The sequence below is a fragment of the Phaeodactylum tricornutum genome, genomic scaffold, assembly GCF_000150955.2.
Source record: "Phaeodactylum tricornutum CCAP 1055/1 PHATR_bd_8x17 genomic scaffold, whole genome shotgun sequence".
Lineage (NCBI taxonomy): Eukaryota > Bacillariophyta > Bacillariophyceae > Surirellales > Neidiaceae > Phaeodactylum > Phaeodactylum tricornutum.
Window position 1 is genome coordinate 16,684 of NW_002238012.1, and position 15,730 is coordinate 32,413.

Sequence of the window (15,730 nt, forward strand, 5' to 3'; positions counted from 1 at the left end):
TTAGTACTTGGTAAATTTTGATTTTGGCCAGACTAGTGATTTTGCTGCCTCATCACGGCGGGATTAGTGAATTTCCTCTTTTCTAAATGGTCACCTACTCACTGTCACATGAAGTTGGCCAATTCGCAATTCCTTGCGTTAAAATGTTAGTGGCAGTTATATTGATGAACACAAAACAACAATGGAGATCACAGTTAGGAAAACATTGAACTACAAAGATTATGAGGCTATACTGTACTCTTCAATGTTTGTAGGGACTGTGGGGCTGTGAGCCGTTGCTGTATGTGTGTCGGAAGCGACTAGGATTTTAGCAGTAGGCGATTGAACTTCTGGTGAGACATTGTCCTTACCAGGAGTTGTATCAACAAATTAGACGTTCTGTTGATGCTTTCCTAGTGTCTAAACGTTAGCAACCATGGCGTTGAGATTTGGATTTCGTTTCATACTTGTCCATTGGAATATCCTGAGTCCCTTGTGAGATAAGCCGACCATCCCTGCGAGAAGCGAAAATGAATGCTAAAAAAAACAGGGTTGAATATGTAAAGGCTTCAATGCAAAGAATGACTGTGAATAAAGAATGCCCTTGCCTTCATCATTGTGCTTCCGTCCAATCAAATCATGCTACTTTGCAGCCCAGTATGTTCCGAAGCTCATCGTACCACAAAGGCCTATGTGCCATCTGTATTCAAAGAGCACTGACGGAGGCTCGCGAACGTCGACAAGCTGCTTTAAAGGCAAATGGTCGGGCTCGCGTAGCTTGTGCCGCAGTTTTCGAGAAGTCCAACACTCGGAAAGATCTTTCGCAACTACAGTTTGAATCCGATCAACTGCGTCAAAAACTCGACTCGCGTCAAAAAGAAGGCTCCCGACTTGCACTTCGTGTTGCCCGCATGGCTATGGAAAATGAAGAGCTGCAAAAGAGCTTGGTGGCACAATCGGCTACGTATACGCACCGATTGCGTTTGGAACGTTTGCAGATAGCGTTGTTGCACGGTGGTGCTTTGACGAGTGCTATTCGCACCGCTACCCTAAAAGCTCAAAGCCTACGCTGGCACTGGGCTCTACAAGTCTTTGCATCCCATTGTCTAGTGGTAACTCCGGTTGAAGACGACCGCCGTGTGTTGGCAGAAGCACGCCGCGCACACGCGCGAGGCATTGGAAAAATAGGAGGACTGCCTTTGCCTCACGCCGGCCCCGAGCTCTACAATGTCTTACCACCCCAGGAACTTGTGAGTGCTTTGCGACTTGTTGCGTCTGCAACAAAATCCGTAGCCCAATTTCTGGGAATCGCATTGCCGCATCCGATTCTGTTGCGCCAACACATTGAAGGTGTCACTGACATCATCGAGCTGGTGATGACGGAACCGGAAACTGAGCCGGATAGACAGCTGCTTTCGGAATCAATGTCTGAATCCACAAACTCCCTCGCATCCATTGGGAAAGCGGCCAAGCACACTCTATCTCGCGTTGTCCACCGACCGAACTTGATCAAGGCTACCGGTTCGACGAAACATACAGATGTTGCAACCGCTCATTCCTCCCCTAGTGGTCCACTTTCAATGCATCCTGATTTGGTCAACGCTCGATTGCAGCACGCTTCGTCCGTTGTTTTGGTGGAAAGTGCAACAAAAGGTCAGGACGGCACTCGGTATTCGTTGTCCTCCCATACCATACATCAAGAAGAGTTTGCCATTTCCTTGCAATTATTGCAAAACAATATTGTTGCGTTGTGCATTCGGGCCGGAGTTCCAGTGGGGCGCTTGTGGCCGGCCGAGGCCATTTTGCTTAATTTACACGCACTACAGATCTTTTGCCAAGAGCAAATAGAAGTGGCAATTCTAGAGGACGAAGGAAGTGTGCCCGCGTAAGGCCGGACAAAGAAATCACCTGGTTGACGAACGTCAGGCAAATGACGGTTTATGTTGTATCTTACATTAATGCATTTGTTGCAGAGGTGAAGTGTTGTCCTACTGGCGAATGAACAATTATTTTGGATTGGCAGAAGCAGCTAGCAGATAAATCGTCGACAAGTATCGACGTCACAGTTGCTGCATAAACGGTTAAGACTCGTCTGATTCCTGGAAAGCTTCATCGAACTCCTGCACAAATTTATTTATCAAGTCTTCGGATTGCATATTAGCTGTTGCTGTCATCTTCGACAATTTCGCTACTCGACTTTCCGAGACGCGTTGCGTACCGAAAATGACAAAGTCGTCTGTCGCAGATTTTTCATCACTGGGGCAATCGTTTTGACTTTGGCCACATTTGTGTATCGAGGAATCTTGATTGCTACATCCACCTGAGCTTGGAATGGACTCTTCCGCATCGAATGATGTTTCCGACAGGTTTTGACTCGTGTCCAGTAGCTCATTGGAAAAGTCCTTATACTTCTTGTCCGCATCGGTATTGATAGACTTTTGCGGCGATCCATTGCGGTCCCAGTCAAGTCCCGCATCCGTGACATGTTGCCCAGCGTATTGGGGATCCAAGACTCGCTTGCGCGGAATTTTAAGACATACCATTGCAAAGCCAACCAAAAGTATAGACCCAGACGCAACCGCAGAATTCGCAGTTTTACCTAAAGAACACGACTCGGCTGCTTGAGGTAACGAATCGACACCACTTGGAAACCAGAGGGAGCTGCGACACAATGAAATATCGAAGAGAATAAACTTGGAGACTTCCGCAATGAAAGCTACCATTGATGTTGGCAAGAGCACGCACGACCAGAATGACAGTGGTGATGTGGAAAAGCAGAAAAGCCAACTTGTCAGGGTAGCCACGATGCTGCAACAAGCCGAAATCGTGGCCATGACTCTGGCAACTATCCACGTGCGATCGCCGTCGACAAAGGACTCTTCAAAAGCTTGCGTATACCGTTGACATCCTTCCTGCAGTTTTTCGCGATAAGTGCTGTAATTGCTCGGAGCGTCTGTTTGGTAGTACCATATTCCAAGACTTGCTTGACTTTGGTTCCATGCGCTATTGGATGGTGTGAAACCGACCTGAATATCAACAAAATCACAGCCGGCTGCATTGTACAGAGATAACAAAGCACCTGTTGTCAAAAAGGACGCTACCAAGAGAGGATAGAGGCCGTACCGGCAACAGCATACACGGCCTGTTTGCCAGCATCCTCCGGCAAACGAATTCGCGATTCGATGACTCCTGGTAGCGTTACTCATTCAAAACAATACTCTTTGTTCATGTAAGGTCGATGCATCGATGGTGACACAAGCTGGACGTGATTCTTTGGTCGTTGAAAGATGGTCTCCGGGGAGCCTTCACCTGGAGATTATTGGAGAGAAAACGGCGAGGCGAGGCTTTTTTACCAACCCGAGTTTCTGCAAGTGTTTTGACTTTTGAAGGAACTGACAGAGAAAATAGATCGAACGTTTCATTTCAGTTTATATCTAAAAATGACGGTTTACTTTTTTGATATATATTTTATGGTAGAAAATGTCTTCTAGGACAGAGATATATATCAGCTTTCTAGACTGGCGCCCATAATTTCGATCCACTGCGCCTGCCGAAGTTCCTTAATTGGTCAGGTCGCATGTTTTTCGTTATCGAACCTGCCTGTGAAACGCGGGTCACGTTTCAACGTCGAAGGCTGCGACCCGATTCTCCATTGTTTTCGTTGCGTCCGTATTGTTTCGTAGACAAGTTTCTGTCCCACGAATATGCGCCTGTATCGTTTCGAAACATATGAGGTGATTGCCGGTGATCGCGCGGAACTTACATAGCGCAAGAATACAGAGTAGTTTCTCTGGAGCTGGGTGCGGTACGAAACGACAACCTGCATGTGAATTCGAAACGGTGACCGTGTTTCAACAAAAAGGATGCGATGCCATGAAAGCCTCTTCTTTTTCAGTCGGAATGACAACACATAACATGAGAAGTTCACCTTTAGCAATTTTTCATTCGATCCATTCGAGAAATCACGTGTTAATACTATGGAAGAAACGTTCTCCCGACCGCACGAGGAAGGTTCTGGAGGCTTGCCACCAACTTTGCTTCCCACCAAAGTGTATGGATCACAGCCTCAATACAATCGTCCTTTTCCATATCCGGAGGCTCCGGTTCGCTGGCAGGTGGGTTCGATCTTGGAGTGGTTCGAGTCGCTTGCTCAAGCCGCCGAGCAAGGCGAGTTCCAAAACAACTTTCACCTCGGGAATCAGCAGCACCGGCAACCCATTGGAGGTTCCGAGTTACCATTGGCAGATCCAGTACCGCTGCCACCGTGGTATACTCAGCCAGTCTCTAATGACGAGGCTGTTATCGATGAGACAAGCTGCAATGCTGTAACTCCGAAAAACTGGGATTTGTCCTTTGTGGAACATCAAGATCCGTGGGGCTGGTCTGATCGTCAACGCATGGCAAAGGTTGCTTGCCAAGTGGAAGCTAGTTCAAGTATTAACTGTGAAAAGTATCATGGTATCAGAACTCGTTTCGAATTTTTGTTTGGGCGCTGCGTTTTCCAACACTCCACTCCGGTAGAGCATGGACAACGCCGGATAATTCTTCGAGTTCTTTACGAAGAAACCATTGCCAAGCTTCGGGAGCTCCTCGGTAATCACCAGCCCCCACTGCACCAGATTCCGGATAAAATACTGTCCGAGTCGTCCCCTATCGCTACAAAACAGGACTTGTCCAAGTACATGACCGCATGGTTACGGGAGAACTGGACAAACCCATACCCGGATGACCAAGGCTTGGCTACCATGGCTCAAGCATGCCACACGACCCCCACGGTCGTCAACAACTGGCTAATCAATGCTCGCACGCGGAAATGGCGACGAGCCATAACTAAAGCGACAAACATGCATCGTCCGGCAAAACTTTTGTTGGAAGATTCCTTGCGCATTTTCGACGGCGAAGAAGTCCGAGAATTGGGAAATTTGACAATGGAGATATCGTCATCGTGCTCGGAAGCCAACGACATGGAGGGCCCAATGCACAAGCGGCACAAAAGTGGTATGTAAGCGCCAAGTCAGTGGGTTGGCGGAATGAATACTGCGCTAAGTCTCTCCACGTAAAAGAATACTCAAAAGTAAATCATTCTGCCATACCCGTCGAAGATCATACGATGGAAAAGGAATACTGTGCGTATGTAAGACTCTCTACTTATGAGATTACTCTAAAGCATATTATTTAGCCCAACCCGTTGCCGCTGATACGTAAAGAAGAAATCGCAAACTAGCCACCTGGCCTAAGCCACCCATAAGCCAGCGTCGATGCACCTTTTCATATGGGCTTCCGCTTCGTCTGCATCCATTTCCATCAAGACTTGTTTCAATTGCTCGACGTCCCGCGACTCGAACGCAGCCACCATTCCGGGTGGTAAGGTTTCAATCACTTCTAACGGGTCGAGCCCGCCCGGTCCCAAACGCTGTTCGAGTGGGATATCTTCGAGAGATGTTCCCTTTTCATTCCGGGCTTCCTGGGCCCGTTCCCGGTCAATTTCTTGCCTCTTCACTACTGCACGTGACACGATTTTCTCCTGAAAGGCCTTTGTTTGTGCCAAAAACTCTTCCAAGTGCAGGCGCTCCTTCAAACGTTGGAAAAAAGGACGAATGACATTCCCCGGGTGAGTCTTGACCGTCTTGGCTAGCTCGGCAATACTCGTTATAATCTGCGACTGTCGAGCAGTTCGTTTCATCTTGTCGTGGTATCCGTTCATCTCGTCTTCGAGACTGGCCAAGAGAAGATAGTTGGAGGCGTTTTCTTGCAATAGTACATCGCCATGTCTCAACAAGAACTCCTCACTGCCAGCGAGATCTGGGAGAGCCATGAATTGCTCCACGAGATCGGCGTACTTTTCGGTAAATTCGTGGTACGTATCCATAGCTCCCAAATCACGTGCCGGACCAGCTGGAGATGATTTTGTAGCAAGAGAAGGACTCGTATCATTGCTAGTGTTGTTCGGAGCCGAGTCAGTATTAGCTGGAGTGGGCTTAGTGGCCGTGGTGGCTTCGGCGTCGCTGTCGGCGGTCGATTTGACGGCGGCGGGCTTTTTCTCACCATCCGTTGCGCCAATTTGGGTTTGACGCATGGTCTCCGAGACCTTTTTCAAATCTTCTTTCGGTTCCGCGTAGCCTGCTTCGGAATAGGTCGGTTGGGCCGCCTTGGGATTAATCACCGTCCGCTCTTCCTTGACTTCGAACATGTTGTCTACGTTCCATTTTTTATTCTTTTCGTATTCGTCCAGGCGGGCTTGGAAAGATATGTTTTCCGATTCGAGTTCCGCCAATTCCGCCTTGATGCCTTCGGTATCGTCGAGGTCATCACCATCGTCGTCGGAATCGCTGTCGTTTGCCTGAAGTTTCGCTATTTTTTGCAGGTCGTGCTTCAGAATCTGGACCCGCTGCATGTTTTCGAGCATCTGCGTGACGGAGACGAGGCGAGTATCTATGGGTGAGAATCAATACAAGAAACGGGCCATGTTGATGCGACGACCAACGCAAACGCCCGTGGGCGCTAATAATGACACCCACTTTCTGTTCAATCCGAGCCCGGTCTTTGGCTTCGTTTTCTTCACGTTCCACTCGTGATCGATGCTTCATACGAAACCAGCTTTCCTTGTCAATGTTGGGATGGCAATCTTCTTCGTCGTCGGACAACTCAATGTTGTCCCATTTTGAGTAGTCAAACGGTTTCGACATGCTGTTTCGCTTCCGTCGAACCGGAAAATTGACGAACAGAGTGACGATGAGGATGGGCTGGGCTGGGCTGGGCTGGCGATTGTGGTCAATCGAAGCGTTTTGGTAATTCCGCTCGTTTTTGCGGGTCGCGAGACGCTTACAGTCACAGTTAGGTAGTATACTATCTGACCGAAAAAACGCCGGCGTTCGGACCATCGTTGCTCCCACCTCCCACCTCATACCGTGAAGGATGGACTCGGTCGCCCGAGTTGGATAGTTCCAGTACCCTACTCGCGTACCCTCACTTTTGAATTGAGTGCAGACTGACTGATGGACGGACGGATGGACGTTCCACGAGAAGACGAGCTACGACTCGCAACCTGGACATACCTCGCAGTCAATGCTACCGTTAATAATTCGCCGAGAATGCGAATCATGTCGTGCTGTATAAGCTAATGTAATGCAATCCCATGATAGCTGGTCGACTTCGAAAGGCTGGCAACTTCCGCTACGTTGTTTCTAGCATAGCGGCGGAACATTTTCAAATCGATTGAGTCAATAGGTCTTTTTATCCCCAACGGATAATTCCATCAAGAACTCTCAAATAAAGTATGGAAAGGCACAAGGAGGCCCTATCAATATTTCAAGAGGAAAGACATTGTGAGCTTTCTGGGGGAAGAGACTTTCGCATTGCTCTCGATATCACTTAGCAGATCATGAGAATCTTGATAAAAGGGAACTCTGTTATCAGTTAAGTAAACGCATACACATTCGTAGAAAAAAAAACACGGCGAGCACGCTTGGCAACAGGAACGACCTCTCATTTTTCGAGCTTTTTCAACATGTAAATGCCACGATCCGGACAATTAACAGTAAGTGATGCCGCAGGCTCTGTTTATCACAGTCCAGCAAAGTTCACAAGCAACAATCGATGACCCAGGCCCACAGCGAAGATGACTCTTTCACAGTCCTTTGCGCTGCTTGTTGCAGCAAACTTCGTTGGAGTTGCCTTCGCTCAGCAACTGTCAGAGCATCGAAAGCTAAACCGTATCGTAGGGGGGCAAGCTATTCCTGGTCAGTACATCGTTCAGCTGGATAAGCGTATTCCGGATTCGAAAGGATTTGCCACCAAGGTACTAAAACGCGCGCTGAAGTCAAAGGTCATTAACACTTACGACTATGCGTTCAAGGGCTTTGCTGTCGCCAATTTACCCGATACAGTTCTGTCTGTTTTGCTGAATCTCAACGAAGTCCGCGATATCTCCGAGGACGGTGTCGTGACAATTGACGCCATCCAGAGCAAACCAGTATGGGGACTCGATCACATCGACGGCGTTGACGATGACATGTATGAGTATGCCTACACTGGTCTCGGCGTCGACGCATACATTATTGACACTGGAATTCTAGCCAGTCACGCGGATCTAGAAGGTCGCGTGGCTTCCTGCATCTCTTTCACCGGCGAAGGTAAGTCACTAATGCCCAACGCTCTTTGCCTTTTGCAAGGACCATAGTTTTGTGAAGCCGCGCAGCAGCTAATACCGTTTCATTGCATGTACATCTCTTCTCTTTCTCTGGCTGCCACTCTTTCTTTGCAGCGTGTGGATTTGATCTGCACGGACACGGGACACACGTTGCTGGTACCGTCGGATCCAAGACGTACGGTGTAGCCAAGCAAGTATCGCTTCATGACGTCAAAGTCCTTAACGTCAATGGAACTGGATCATATGCCAACGTCATTGCTGCAGTAGATCATGTAACAAAGATCAAGCAGGAAAATAGTACAAGGAAGATTGTTATGAACCTGAGTCTCGGTGGTGGAATAAGCACTGCCCTAAACACCGCCATCAACTCGGCCGTTGACCAAGGAATAGCTGTGGCGGTAGCGGCTGGTAATAACAACCAGGATGCTTGTAATTACTCGCCAGCCTCGGCATCGAAAGCGCTGACGGTCGGAGCAATGACTATCACGAACGCTCGCTCATCTTTTTCGAATTGGGGTAGCTGTGTTGATATTTTCGCACCGGGGTCTTCGATTGTGTCTTTGTCAAGCACTGGCGGTACAAGCACAAAAGCAGGAACTTCCATGGCCAGCCCTCACGTTGCCGGAGTTGCTGCCTTGTACTTGGAGGCAGGCAGGCCGGTATCGAAAATAGTTGCTGATGCTGCTACAGATCGTTTATCAGATTTATCGAGTTCTTCGAACAGTCTAGTGAGTACCGCACTTCTTGGAGAAAGCATTCCTCCTGTAATTGCACCGACACAACAGCCTACTTTAGGACCCGCCAAAGAATCAATTTCACTAACCAAAGGACCGGCGCTAGTCCCAACAAGTGTCCCCGTCAGCCCTCCATCGAAAGCCCCTGTCAGACCTCCAACGAAAGCCCCTGTCAGACCTCCATCGAAAGCCCCGGTCAGACCTCCAACGAAAGCCCCGGTCAAGCCTCCCGTCAGAGCCCCTGTCAAACCTCCCGTCAGAGCCCCTATCAAACCTCCTGTCAAACCTCCCGTCAGAGCCCCTGTCAAACCTCCCGTCAGAGCCCCGGTCGAACCTCCAGTCAGAGCCCCCGTGAGAGCCCCCGTCAAACCTCCAGTCAGAGCCCCTATCAAACCTCCCGTCAGAGCCCCGGTCAAACCTCCTGTCAGAGCCCCGGTCAAAAACTAGTCCGATCCCCAACGAAAGCCCACGTCAGAGCTTCTGCCAGTGCTCCAGTGAAACTCCCAACCAGGGCTTAGAGCCTGAATTATCGACTCGAGCTTTATCAGATTTCCAACCTTAGCCCCTGTGGGTTTCTTAAAAGTATTAACTTATACAGAAAAAATTCGAATTTTACATTTGGCTGTTGAACATAGATTTCACAACTATGCTAACTCTGTCTCCAGCTCTTGTTGTTCAGGTTAAAAGAAACGCAGCTGACTCAGTTGTTGACTATCTTACTTCTCGTTAACCTGCATTTCTTTCACCGACGAAGGTAAGTCAATGATGCCGAACGATCGTTGTACGGACCTGAGTGTTGTCGAGCCGAGTAGTAGCTAATACCGTTTCGTTCCATGGATAACTCCTCTCTTTCTCTCGCTGCTACTCTTTTTTGTGGGGTGCGGGCGGTTCGATCTGCAAGGACACGGGACACACGTTGCAGGCACTGTCGGATCCAAACGTACGGCGTAGCGAAGCAAGTATCGCTTCGTGACGTTAAATTCCTTAACATCTTTCTTACATTAAGGCGAGAATATTTTGGAATTTTCCGGGTCATAGAGTTGACGCTGTGTCGTTGCTAATGTAAATGCGTGTGGCAAACCCGTCACGCACAACAACCGCGGGTTTGGTAAATTCGACCGTAGCTCGATTGTGTTTCGTTCTGCGGAAGTCGCAATGTCGCATTTGACGCTGGTGCCATATATTTCCGCTATCGGTTTCATGTGGGTATTGCAGACCAATACGTCCGTCTTATGAACAATGTCACTGTCGCCTTGTTTCATTTCCTGAAAACTTTCGTATGCGAAAAGTGGGCCAACTTCACCTTTTACCGCAGTCAGTCAAGGCGATTTCGAGTTGTTCCTGTGCCCTCGGTAAACTAGGGGACGCTGCGACACAACCAAACGTCGAATCTTGAAAATCTTAAACCCAAGCGGATTACAAATAATATACCGATAACGTATTGGCACTTGAGTTTGAGATACGAAGATAATAGCTAGAAAAGCTTCCGAATGCTTGTATTTCCTGAAACATATCAAAATGCGAAATAACGAGAATGCAAAATTGATAATGGATTTCGACCATTAAGATGAAAGAGGCCCAAGAAAGCACGCCCAGTCAGCTGAACCGACCTCTCACAATTTGCGAGCTTTCCCCATGGATGCCCCTCACTGTCAACGTTGCCTATGACTGTGAATACGGCGGCCTTCACTCTAGTTTCACCGAAAAAAACTTGACTATGAACGCCGTCCCTAAAATCAACTAACATAAAGCAAAAAGTCCTTGTCCGAAATGATTCACGCGTCCTGTCTCTCGTTTGCGTTGCTTGTTGCAGCAAACTTCATCGGAGTTGCCTTCGCTCAGCAACTGTCAGAGCATCGAAAGCTAAGCCGTATCGTAGGGGGGCAAGCTATTCCTGGTCAGTACATCGTTCAGCTGGATAAGCGTATTCCGGATTCGAAAGGATTTGCCACCAAGGTACTAAAACGCGCGCTGAAGTCAAAGGTCATTAACACTTACGACTATGCGTTCAAGGGCTTTGCTGTCGCCAATTTACCCGATACAGTTCTGTCTGTTTTGCTGAATCTCAACGAAGTCCGCGATATCTCCGAGGACGGTGTCGTGACAATTGACGCCATCCAGAGCAAACCAGTATGGGGACTCGATCACATCGACGGCGTTGACGATGACATGTATGAGTATGCCTACACTGGTCTCGGCGTCGACGCATACATTATTGACACTGGAATTCTAGCCAGTCACGCGGATCTAGAAGGTCGCGTGGCTTCCTGCATCTCTTTCACCGGCGAAGGTAAGTCACTAATGCCCAACGCTCTTTGCCTTTTGCAAGGACCATAGTTTTGTGAAGCCGCGCAGCAGCTAATACCGTTTCATTGCATGTACATCTCTTCTCTTTCTCTGGCTGCCACTCTTTCTTTGCAGCGTGTGGATTTGATCTGCACGGACACGGGACACACGTTGCTGGTACCGTCGGATCCAAGACGTACGGTGTAGCCAAGCAAGTATCGCTTCATGACGTCAAAGTCCTTAACGTCAATGGAACTGGATCATATGCCAACGTCATTGCTGCAGTAGATCATGTAACAAAGATCAAGCAGGAAAATAGTACAAGGAAGATTGTTATGAACCTGAGTCTCGGTGGTGGAATAAGCACTGCCCTAAACACCGCCATCAACTCGGCCGTTGACCAAGGAATAGCTGTGGCGGTAGCGGCTGGTAATAACAACCAGGATGCTTGTAATTACTCGCCAGCCTCGGCATCGAAAGCGCTGACGGTCGGAGCAATGACTATCACGAACGCTCGCTCATCTTTTTCGAATTGGGGTAGCTGTGTTGATATTTTCGCACCGGGGTCTTCGATTGTGTCTTTGTCAAGCACTGGCGGTACAAGCACAAAAGCAGGAACTTCCATGGCCAGCCCTCACGTTGCCGGAGTTGCTGCCTTGTACTTGGAGGCAGGCAGGCCGGTATCGAAAATAGTTGCTGATGCTGCTACAGATCGTTTATCAGATTTATCGAGTTCTTCGAACAGTCTAGTGAGTACTGCACTTCTTGGAGAAAGCATTCCTCCTGTAATTGCACCGACACAACAGCCTACTTTAGGACCCGCCAAAGAATCAATTTCACTAACCAAAGGACCGGCGCTAGTCCCAACAAGTGTCCCCGTCAGCCCTCCATCGAAAGCCCCTGTCAGACCTCCAACGAAAGCCCCTGTCAGACCTCCATCGAAAGCCCCGGTCAGACCTCCAACGAAAGCCCCGGTCAAGCCTCCCGTCAGAGCCCCTGTCAAACCTCCCGTCAGAGCCCCTATCAAACCTCCTGTCAAACCTCCCGTCAGAGCCCCTGTCAAACCTCCCGTCAGAGCCCCGGTCAAACCTCCCGTCAGAGCCCCGGTCAAACCTCCTGTCAGAGCCCCTGTCAAACCTCCTGTCAGAGCCCCTATCAAGCCTCCAGTCAGAGCCCCTGTCAAACCTCCAGTCAGAGCCCCTGTCAAACCTCCAGTCAGAGCCCCTGTCAAACCTCCAGTCAGAGCCCCTGTCAAACCTCCAATCAGAGCCCCTATCAAACCTCCAGTCAGAGCCCCCGTGAGAGCCCCCGTCAAACCGCCTGTCAGACCTCCAATGAGACGAAGAATACAATGATAGATCAAAAGCCGCGTTGACCAGCCTCTACAGAATCAATTGTAGGTCATTCTTTGCAGGCAAACGGTTGTACAAGTGTCAAGCATTAATTTAAGAATTCCACATTACATGAGCACAATGGCAATCAAAGGAGTTTTTATGCTTTCCGTCTCGAGCAGAAGTTGCTAGCGCAGTATCGTGAGTAGCATTCCCACAAGGATATGGTGCAGTACTTCACACGGCACGAATTGGAACCGAATCAATTTTGAGCGTCTCGTGTTCCGCGAGAGACTAAGCTGCGGGCGACTTGGTGCATTCTCCGATGAGCACAGTAAATATTTGGACAAAGATGGGTTTTTGTTTTCTATTAGATACTAGCAATTTTGGTTGGGAGCCGAGTGCGGTCGCCGTTCTCACGCCGTAATTTTGCCGAGTTGATTTTCCATCATATCCGCCAGTGTTTTGAGAAAGAGCGCAGCGTCGGCTCCGTAAATTTGGCGGTGATCACAAGTGAGGGTCACCGACATTTTCTTGACCTTCTTCATTCCCAGAATGGCCGACTGATCGGGAACGATCATTTCTTGGGTGGCTCCAATGGCGAGGATACCACCAATGCCCTTGGGTAGAATGGCGCCAAAGTGCGTGACCCCAAACATGCCCATGTTGGAGATGGCAAACGTTCCAGAATTGTATTCGGCCGGTGCCAAGGTTCCACTCTTGGCCTTGCCGACCAATTCTTTCCAATTCTCTCCGAGCTCGACGACGCTGCGTTCGTTGGCATACTGCAAAACCGGTGTAATTAGACCACCGTCAATGGCGACAGCCATGGCAATATTGATGTCTTTCTTGTAAACAATACTACCACCACCTTCTTCGGAAAAGCTGGAATTGATAATGGGATGTTTTTCAATCGCCAAGGCGACGGCTTTGGCCAACATGGCGGAGACCGTGATGCCGTTGGGTTTAAGTTTTTGGTAGAGCGCGTCAAAGGCGTCCATTTGGATTTCCCGAGTGACACGGAATTCGGGGGTCGGCAAGGTCGCCACCATGTTGTTGCTGACTGCCCGTTGCATGCCCGTCATGGGGACGACGCCTTCGGGCAATTCAACGGCGGGCGCGCCGTTGGCCGCGGCACTCTTGCGAATCGGTTTGGCTTCGCCGGTGGCGAGTTTGACGTCGTGGGCGGTCACACGACCAAATTCACCGGTACCAGTAACGGTGGCCAGGTCGAGTTTCGCCTTTTTGGCCAAAGCGCGTGCCGTGGGCGTGGCGGCCACGACGCCCGCCGCGGGGGTCCAGGAGGACTGGGCGACAGCGGAGGGCCGGGGAGGCGCGGTACCCGAGGCGGCGGCTTCAATGTCCGAGGCGGTAACGCGACCACTGGGTCCGGTTCCCGTGACGGTGTTGAGATCAACGCCGAGTTCCTGGGCCTTCTTGCGAGCCAGGGGCGACGCCGTGACGCGTTCTCCGGCGGGACGGGGAGCCGCCGCCTGGGGTGCGGCCGGGGCCGTGGCGGGAGAAGCTGGTGCCGTCGTAGCGGGAGTAGACGCGACGGGCGCTCCGGAAAGGGTCGCGGCGTAGGTCTGTAGGGCGGGAATGTCGGCTTCTTCGACGGCGATTAAGGCGACGGGTGCACCGACGGCGCCACTCTCCCCTTCTCCGGTGATGATGGCGGCCAGGAAGCCGTCTTCGAAGGCTTCGACGTCCATATCGGCCTTGTCGGACTCGACGACCATGATGGCTTCGCCGGCGGCAATAGGATCGCCTTCGGCCTTGAGCCAAGACACGACCTTGCCCTCTTTCATGGTGGACGAGAGGGCGGGCATATCGATTTGACTGAATTCAAAATCGGGAGCGGCAGCCGATGCTGTAATGGAACCGGACAGTTGGTGAATGAAGGGTAAATCGGATTCAAATAAAATCGTTCGTAGAGTAGACGGAACGCAAGTTCGTTGCGATGCAGCGGTGCACAAACAAACAAACAAACGTACGTACCGGATGTTGGTGCGGGTGCATCGAGGACCGGCTCGGAGGCGGAGGATCCAGCGCCCAAGCTGGCGATGACGGAGGCCACATCGGCCGCGTTTTCAGCCATGAGAGCGACGGCTTCTCCGACCGGAGCCATGGCTCCTTCCGGTACGAGTATTTTGGCGAGGACTCCGTCTTCAAAGGCTTCGACGTCCATATCGGCCTTGTCGGACTCGACGACCATGATGGCTTCGCCGGCTTCGATTTCGTCGCCTTCGTTCTTGAGCCAAGACACGACGCGGCCTTCTTTCATGGTGGAAGACAAGGCGGGCATGGTGATTTTGGTGCCTTCAGCGCGTAGTGCGGTACGCCAAGGACGGAGCGTGACCGAGGGTCGGGATGTGACGCGAAAGGCGTCTACGGAGGACGCCGTCGCGAACGCGATCCACAGTGCGGCTGATGTATGAAACTTCATTCCTTACTGACTGTGAAAGTATATACGAACGAACAACAACTACCACTGCAACGACAAGAACAAATACGACGACGACGTCGAAAGATGGGTCGAGTTATCGAGAGGGATTCTGCTTCTCGGATCGAATCAAACCGCGGCCCACACTCGCAGTGATCACATACACCTAGTGTTCACTGTCACCTACCTAGCTAAACACACACACACATCCCGTGGGTATCTTGGACGCCGACGCCGATATGTCTCGACTGACGACGACGAACGTGAGAATTGGCCTGTGGGCGACGCCGACGAGTGCGTGAGAATGTCGCTGAGGAAGGTACGGTCGGACGGACCACTGACGTACCCCCCATCCACAACGGATACACCCAACCCTGACTGACTGATCCGTGTTCTAGGTGACGTCGGGTTTTACTGTTAGTACTACGGTTGAGGTAGGGAGGGATTGCGTGATTGGTGGGACGAGACACGTACGAGAATCTATACTGGTAGATATAGACGACGCGGTGCGCAATCTCACTCGGCTGGTCGTGCCATCAAACTTCTACTCGCAGTCATCGAGAGTACAGTAGAACCTTTGTATATGTGTGTGCGAGTCCGTTCGTCTCTTCCGATAAACCCATCCAGCTCTTCTCCAACAACAGTAAAGCATCTCTTTTGGATAGTCGCACCAAACAAGAAAGACTCGTTTCACTGTCCAACGAGCCTTTTTGTGAACAAATCTTGTAACAAGACCAAATATCGATACCAATCCATATCCACAATAACTGTGCGATACCAACCTCTGGTATCATCGTTTTTACAGTAC

The 15,730-nt window shown here is 50.2% G+C and overlaps 8 protein-coding genes across 8 annotated transcripts; 4 read left to right on the plus strand and 4 right to left on the minus strand.

Moving 5' to 3' along the window:
- Positions 1–410: 410 nt before the first annotated feature.
- Positions 411–1,868, plus strand: PHATRDRAFT_bd1555 (predicted protein; the record flags this gene model as incomplete). Its single annotated transcript, XM_002176111.1, has 1 exon — positions 411–1,868. Exon 1 carries the CDS (start codon positions 510–512, stop codon positions 1,866–1,868), a length of 1,359 nt encoding a protein of 452 aa, XP_002176147.1. The 5' UTR covers positions 411–509.
- Positions 1,869–2,060: 192 nt separating this feature from the next.
- On the minus strand, positions 2,061–3,263 carry PHATRDRAFT_bd1556 (predicted protein; the record flags this gene model as incomplete). The annotated part of the gene is made up of 1 exon (XM_002176119.1): positions 2,061–3,263. Exon 1 carries the CDS (start codon positions 3,183–3,185, stop codon positions 2,061–2,063), a length of 1,125 nt encoding a protein of 374 aa, XP_002176155.1. The 5' UTR covers positions 3,186–3,263.
- A 693-nt stretch (positions 3,264–3,956) lies between these two features.
- PHATRDRAFT_bd1135 (homeobox protein) lies at positions 3,957–4,985 on the plus strand (the record flags this gene model as incomplete). The annotated part of the gene is made up of 1 exon (XM_002176112.1): positions 3,957–4,985. The coding sequence occupies one exon, from the start codon at positions 3,957–3,959 to the stop codon at positions 4,983–4,985; it is 1,029 nt and encodes a 342-aa protein (XP_002176148.1).
- Positions 4,986–5,106: 121 nt separating this feature from the next.
- On the minus strand, positions 5,107–6,665 carry PHATRDRAFT_bd626 (predicted protein; the record flags this gene model as incomplete). Its single annotated transcript, XM_002176120.1, has 2 exons — positions 5,107–6,102; positions 6,494–6,665. 2 exons carry the CDS (start codon positions 6,663–6,665, stop codon positions 5,213–5,215), a joined length of 1,062 nt encoding a protein of 353 aa, XP_002176156.1. The 3' UTR covers positions 5,107–5,212.
- An 890-nt stretch (positions 6,666–7,555) lies between these two features.
- Positions 7,556–9,309, plus strand: PHATRDRAFT_bd1558 (predicted protein; the record flags this gene model as incomplete). The annotated part of the gene is made up of 2 exons (XM_002176113.1): positions 7,556–8,111; positions 8,243–9,309. Exons 1-2 carry the CDS (start codon positions 7,598–7,600, stop codon positions 9,307–9,309), a joined length of 1,581 nt encoding a protein of 526 aa, XP_002176149.1. The 5' UTR covers positions 7,556–7,597.
- A 1,323-nt stretch (positions 9,310–10,632) lies between these two features.
- PHATRDRAFT_bd1559 (predicted protein) lies at positions 10,633–11,436 on the plus strand (the record flags this gene model as incomplete). Its single annotated transcript, XM_002176114.1, has 3 exons — positions 10,633–11,152; positions 11,284–11,363; positions 11,386–11,436. The coding sequence occupies 3 exons, from the start codon at positions 10,633–10,635 to the stop codon at positions 11,434–11,436; spliced, it is 651 nt and encodes a 216-aa protein (XP_002176150.1).
- A 346-nt stretch (positions 11,437–11,782) lies between these two features.
- Positions 11,783–12,530, minus strand: PHATRDRAFT_bd1139 (predicted protein; the record flags this gene model as incomplete). The annotated part of the gene is made up of 1 exon (XM_002176121.1): positions 11,783–12,530. A coding segment is annotated over one exon (747 nt), but the record flags the coding sequence as incomplete, so codon positions are not given.
- Positions 12,531–12,823: 293 nt separating this feature from the next.
- PHATRDRAFT_bd1828 (predicted protein) lies at positions 12,824–15,057 on the minus strand. Its single transcript, XM_002176122.1, has 3 exons — positions 14,466–15,057; positions 13,788–14,040; positions 12,824–13,616 (listed from the first exon to the last, which is right to left on the minus strand). Exons 1-3 carry the CDS (start codon positions 14,923–14,925, stop codon positions 12,896–12,898), a joined length of 1,434 nt encoding a protein of 477 aa, XP_002176158.1. The 5' UTR covers positions 14,926–15,057; the 3' UTR covers positions 12,824–12,895.
- Positions 15,058–15,730: the final 673 nt, after the last annotated feature.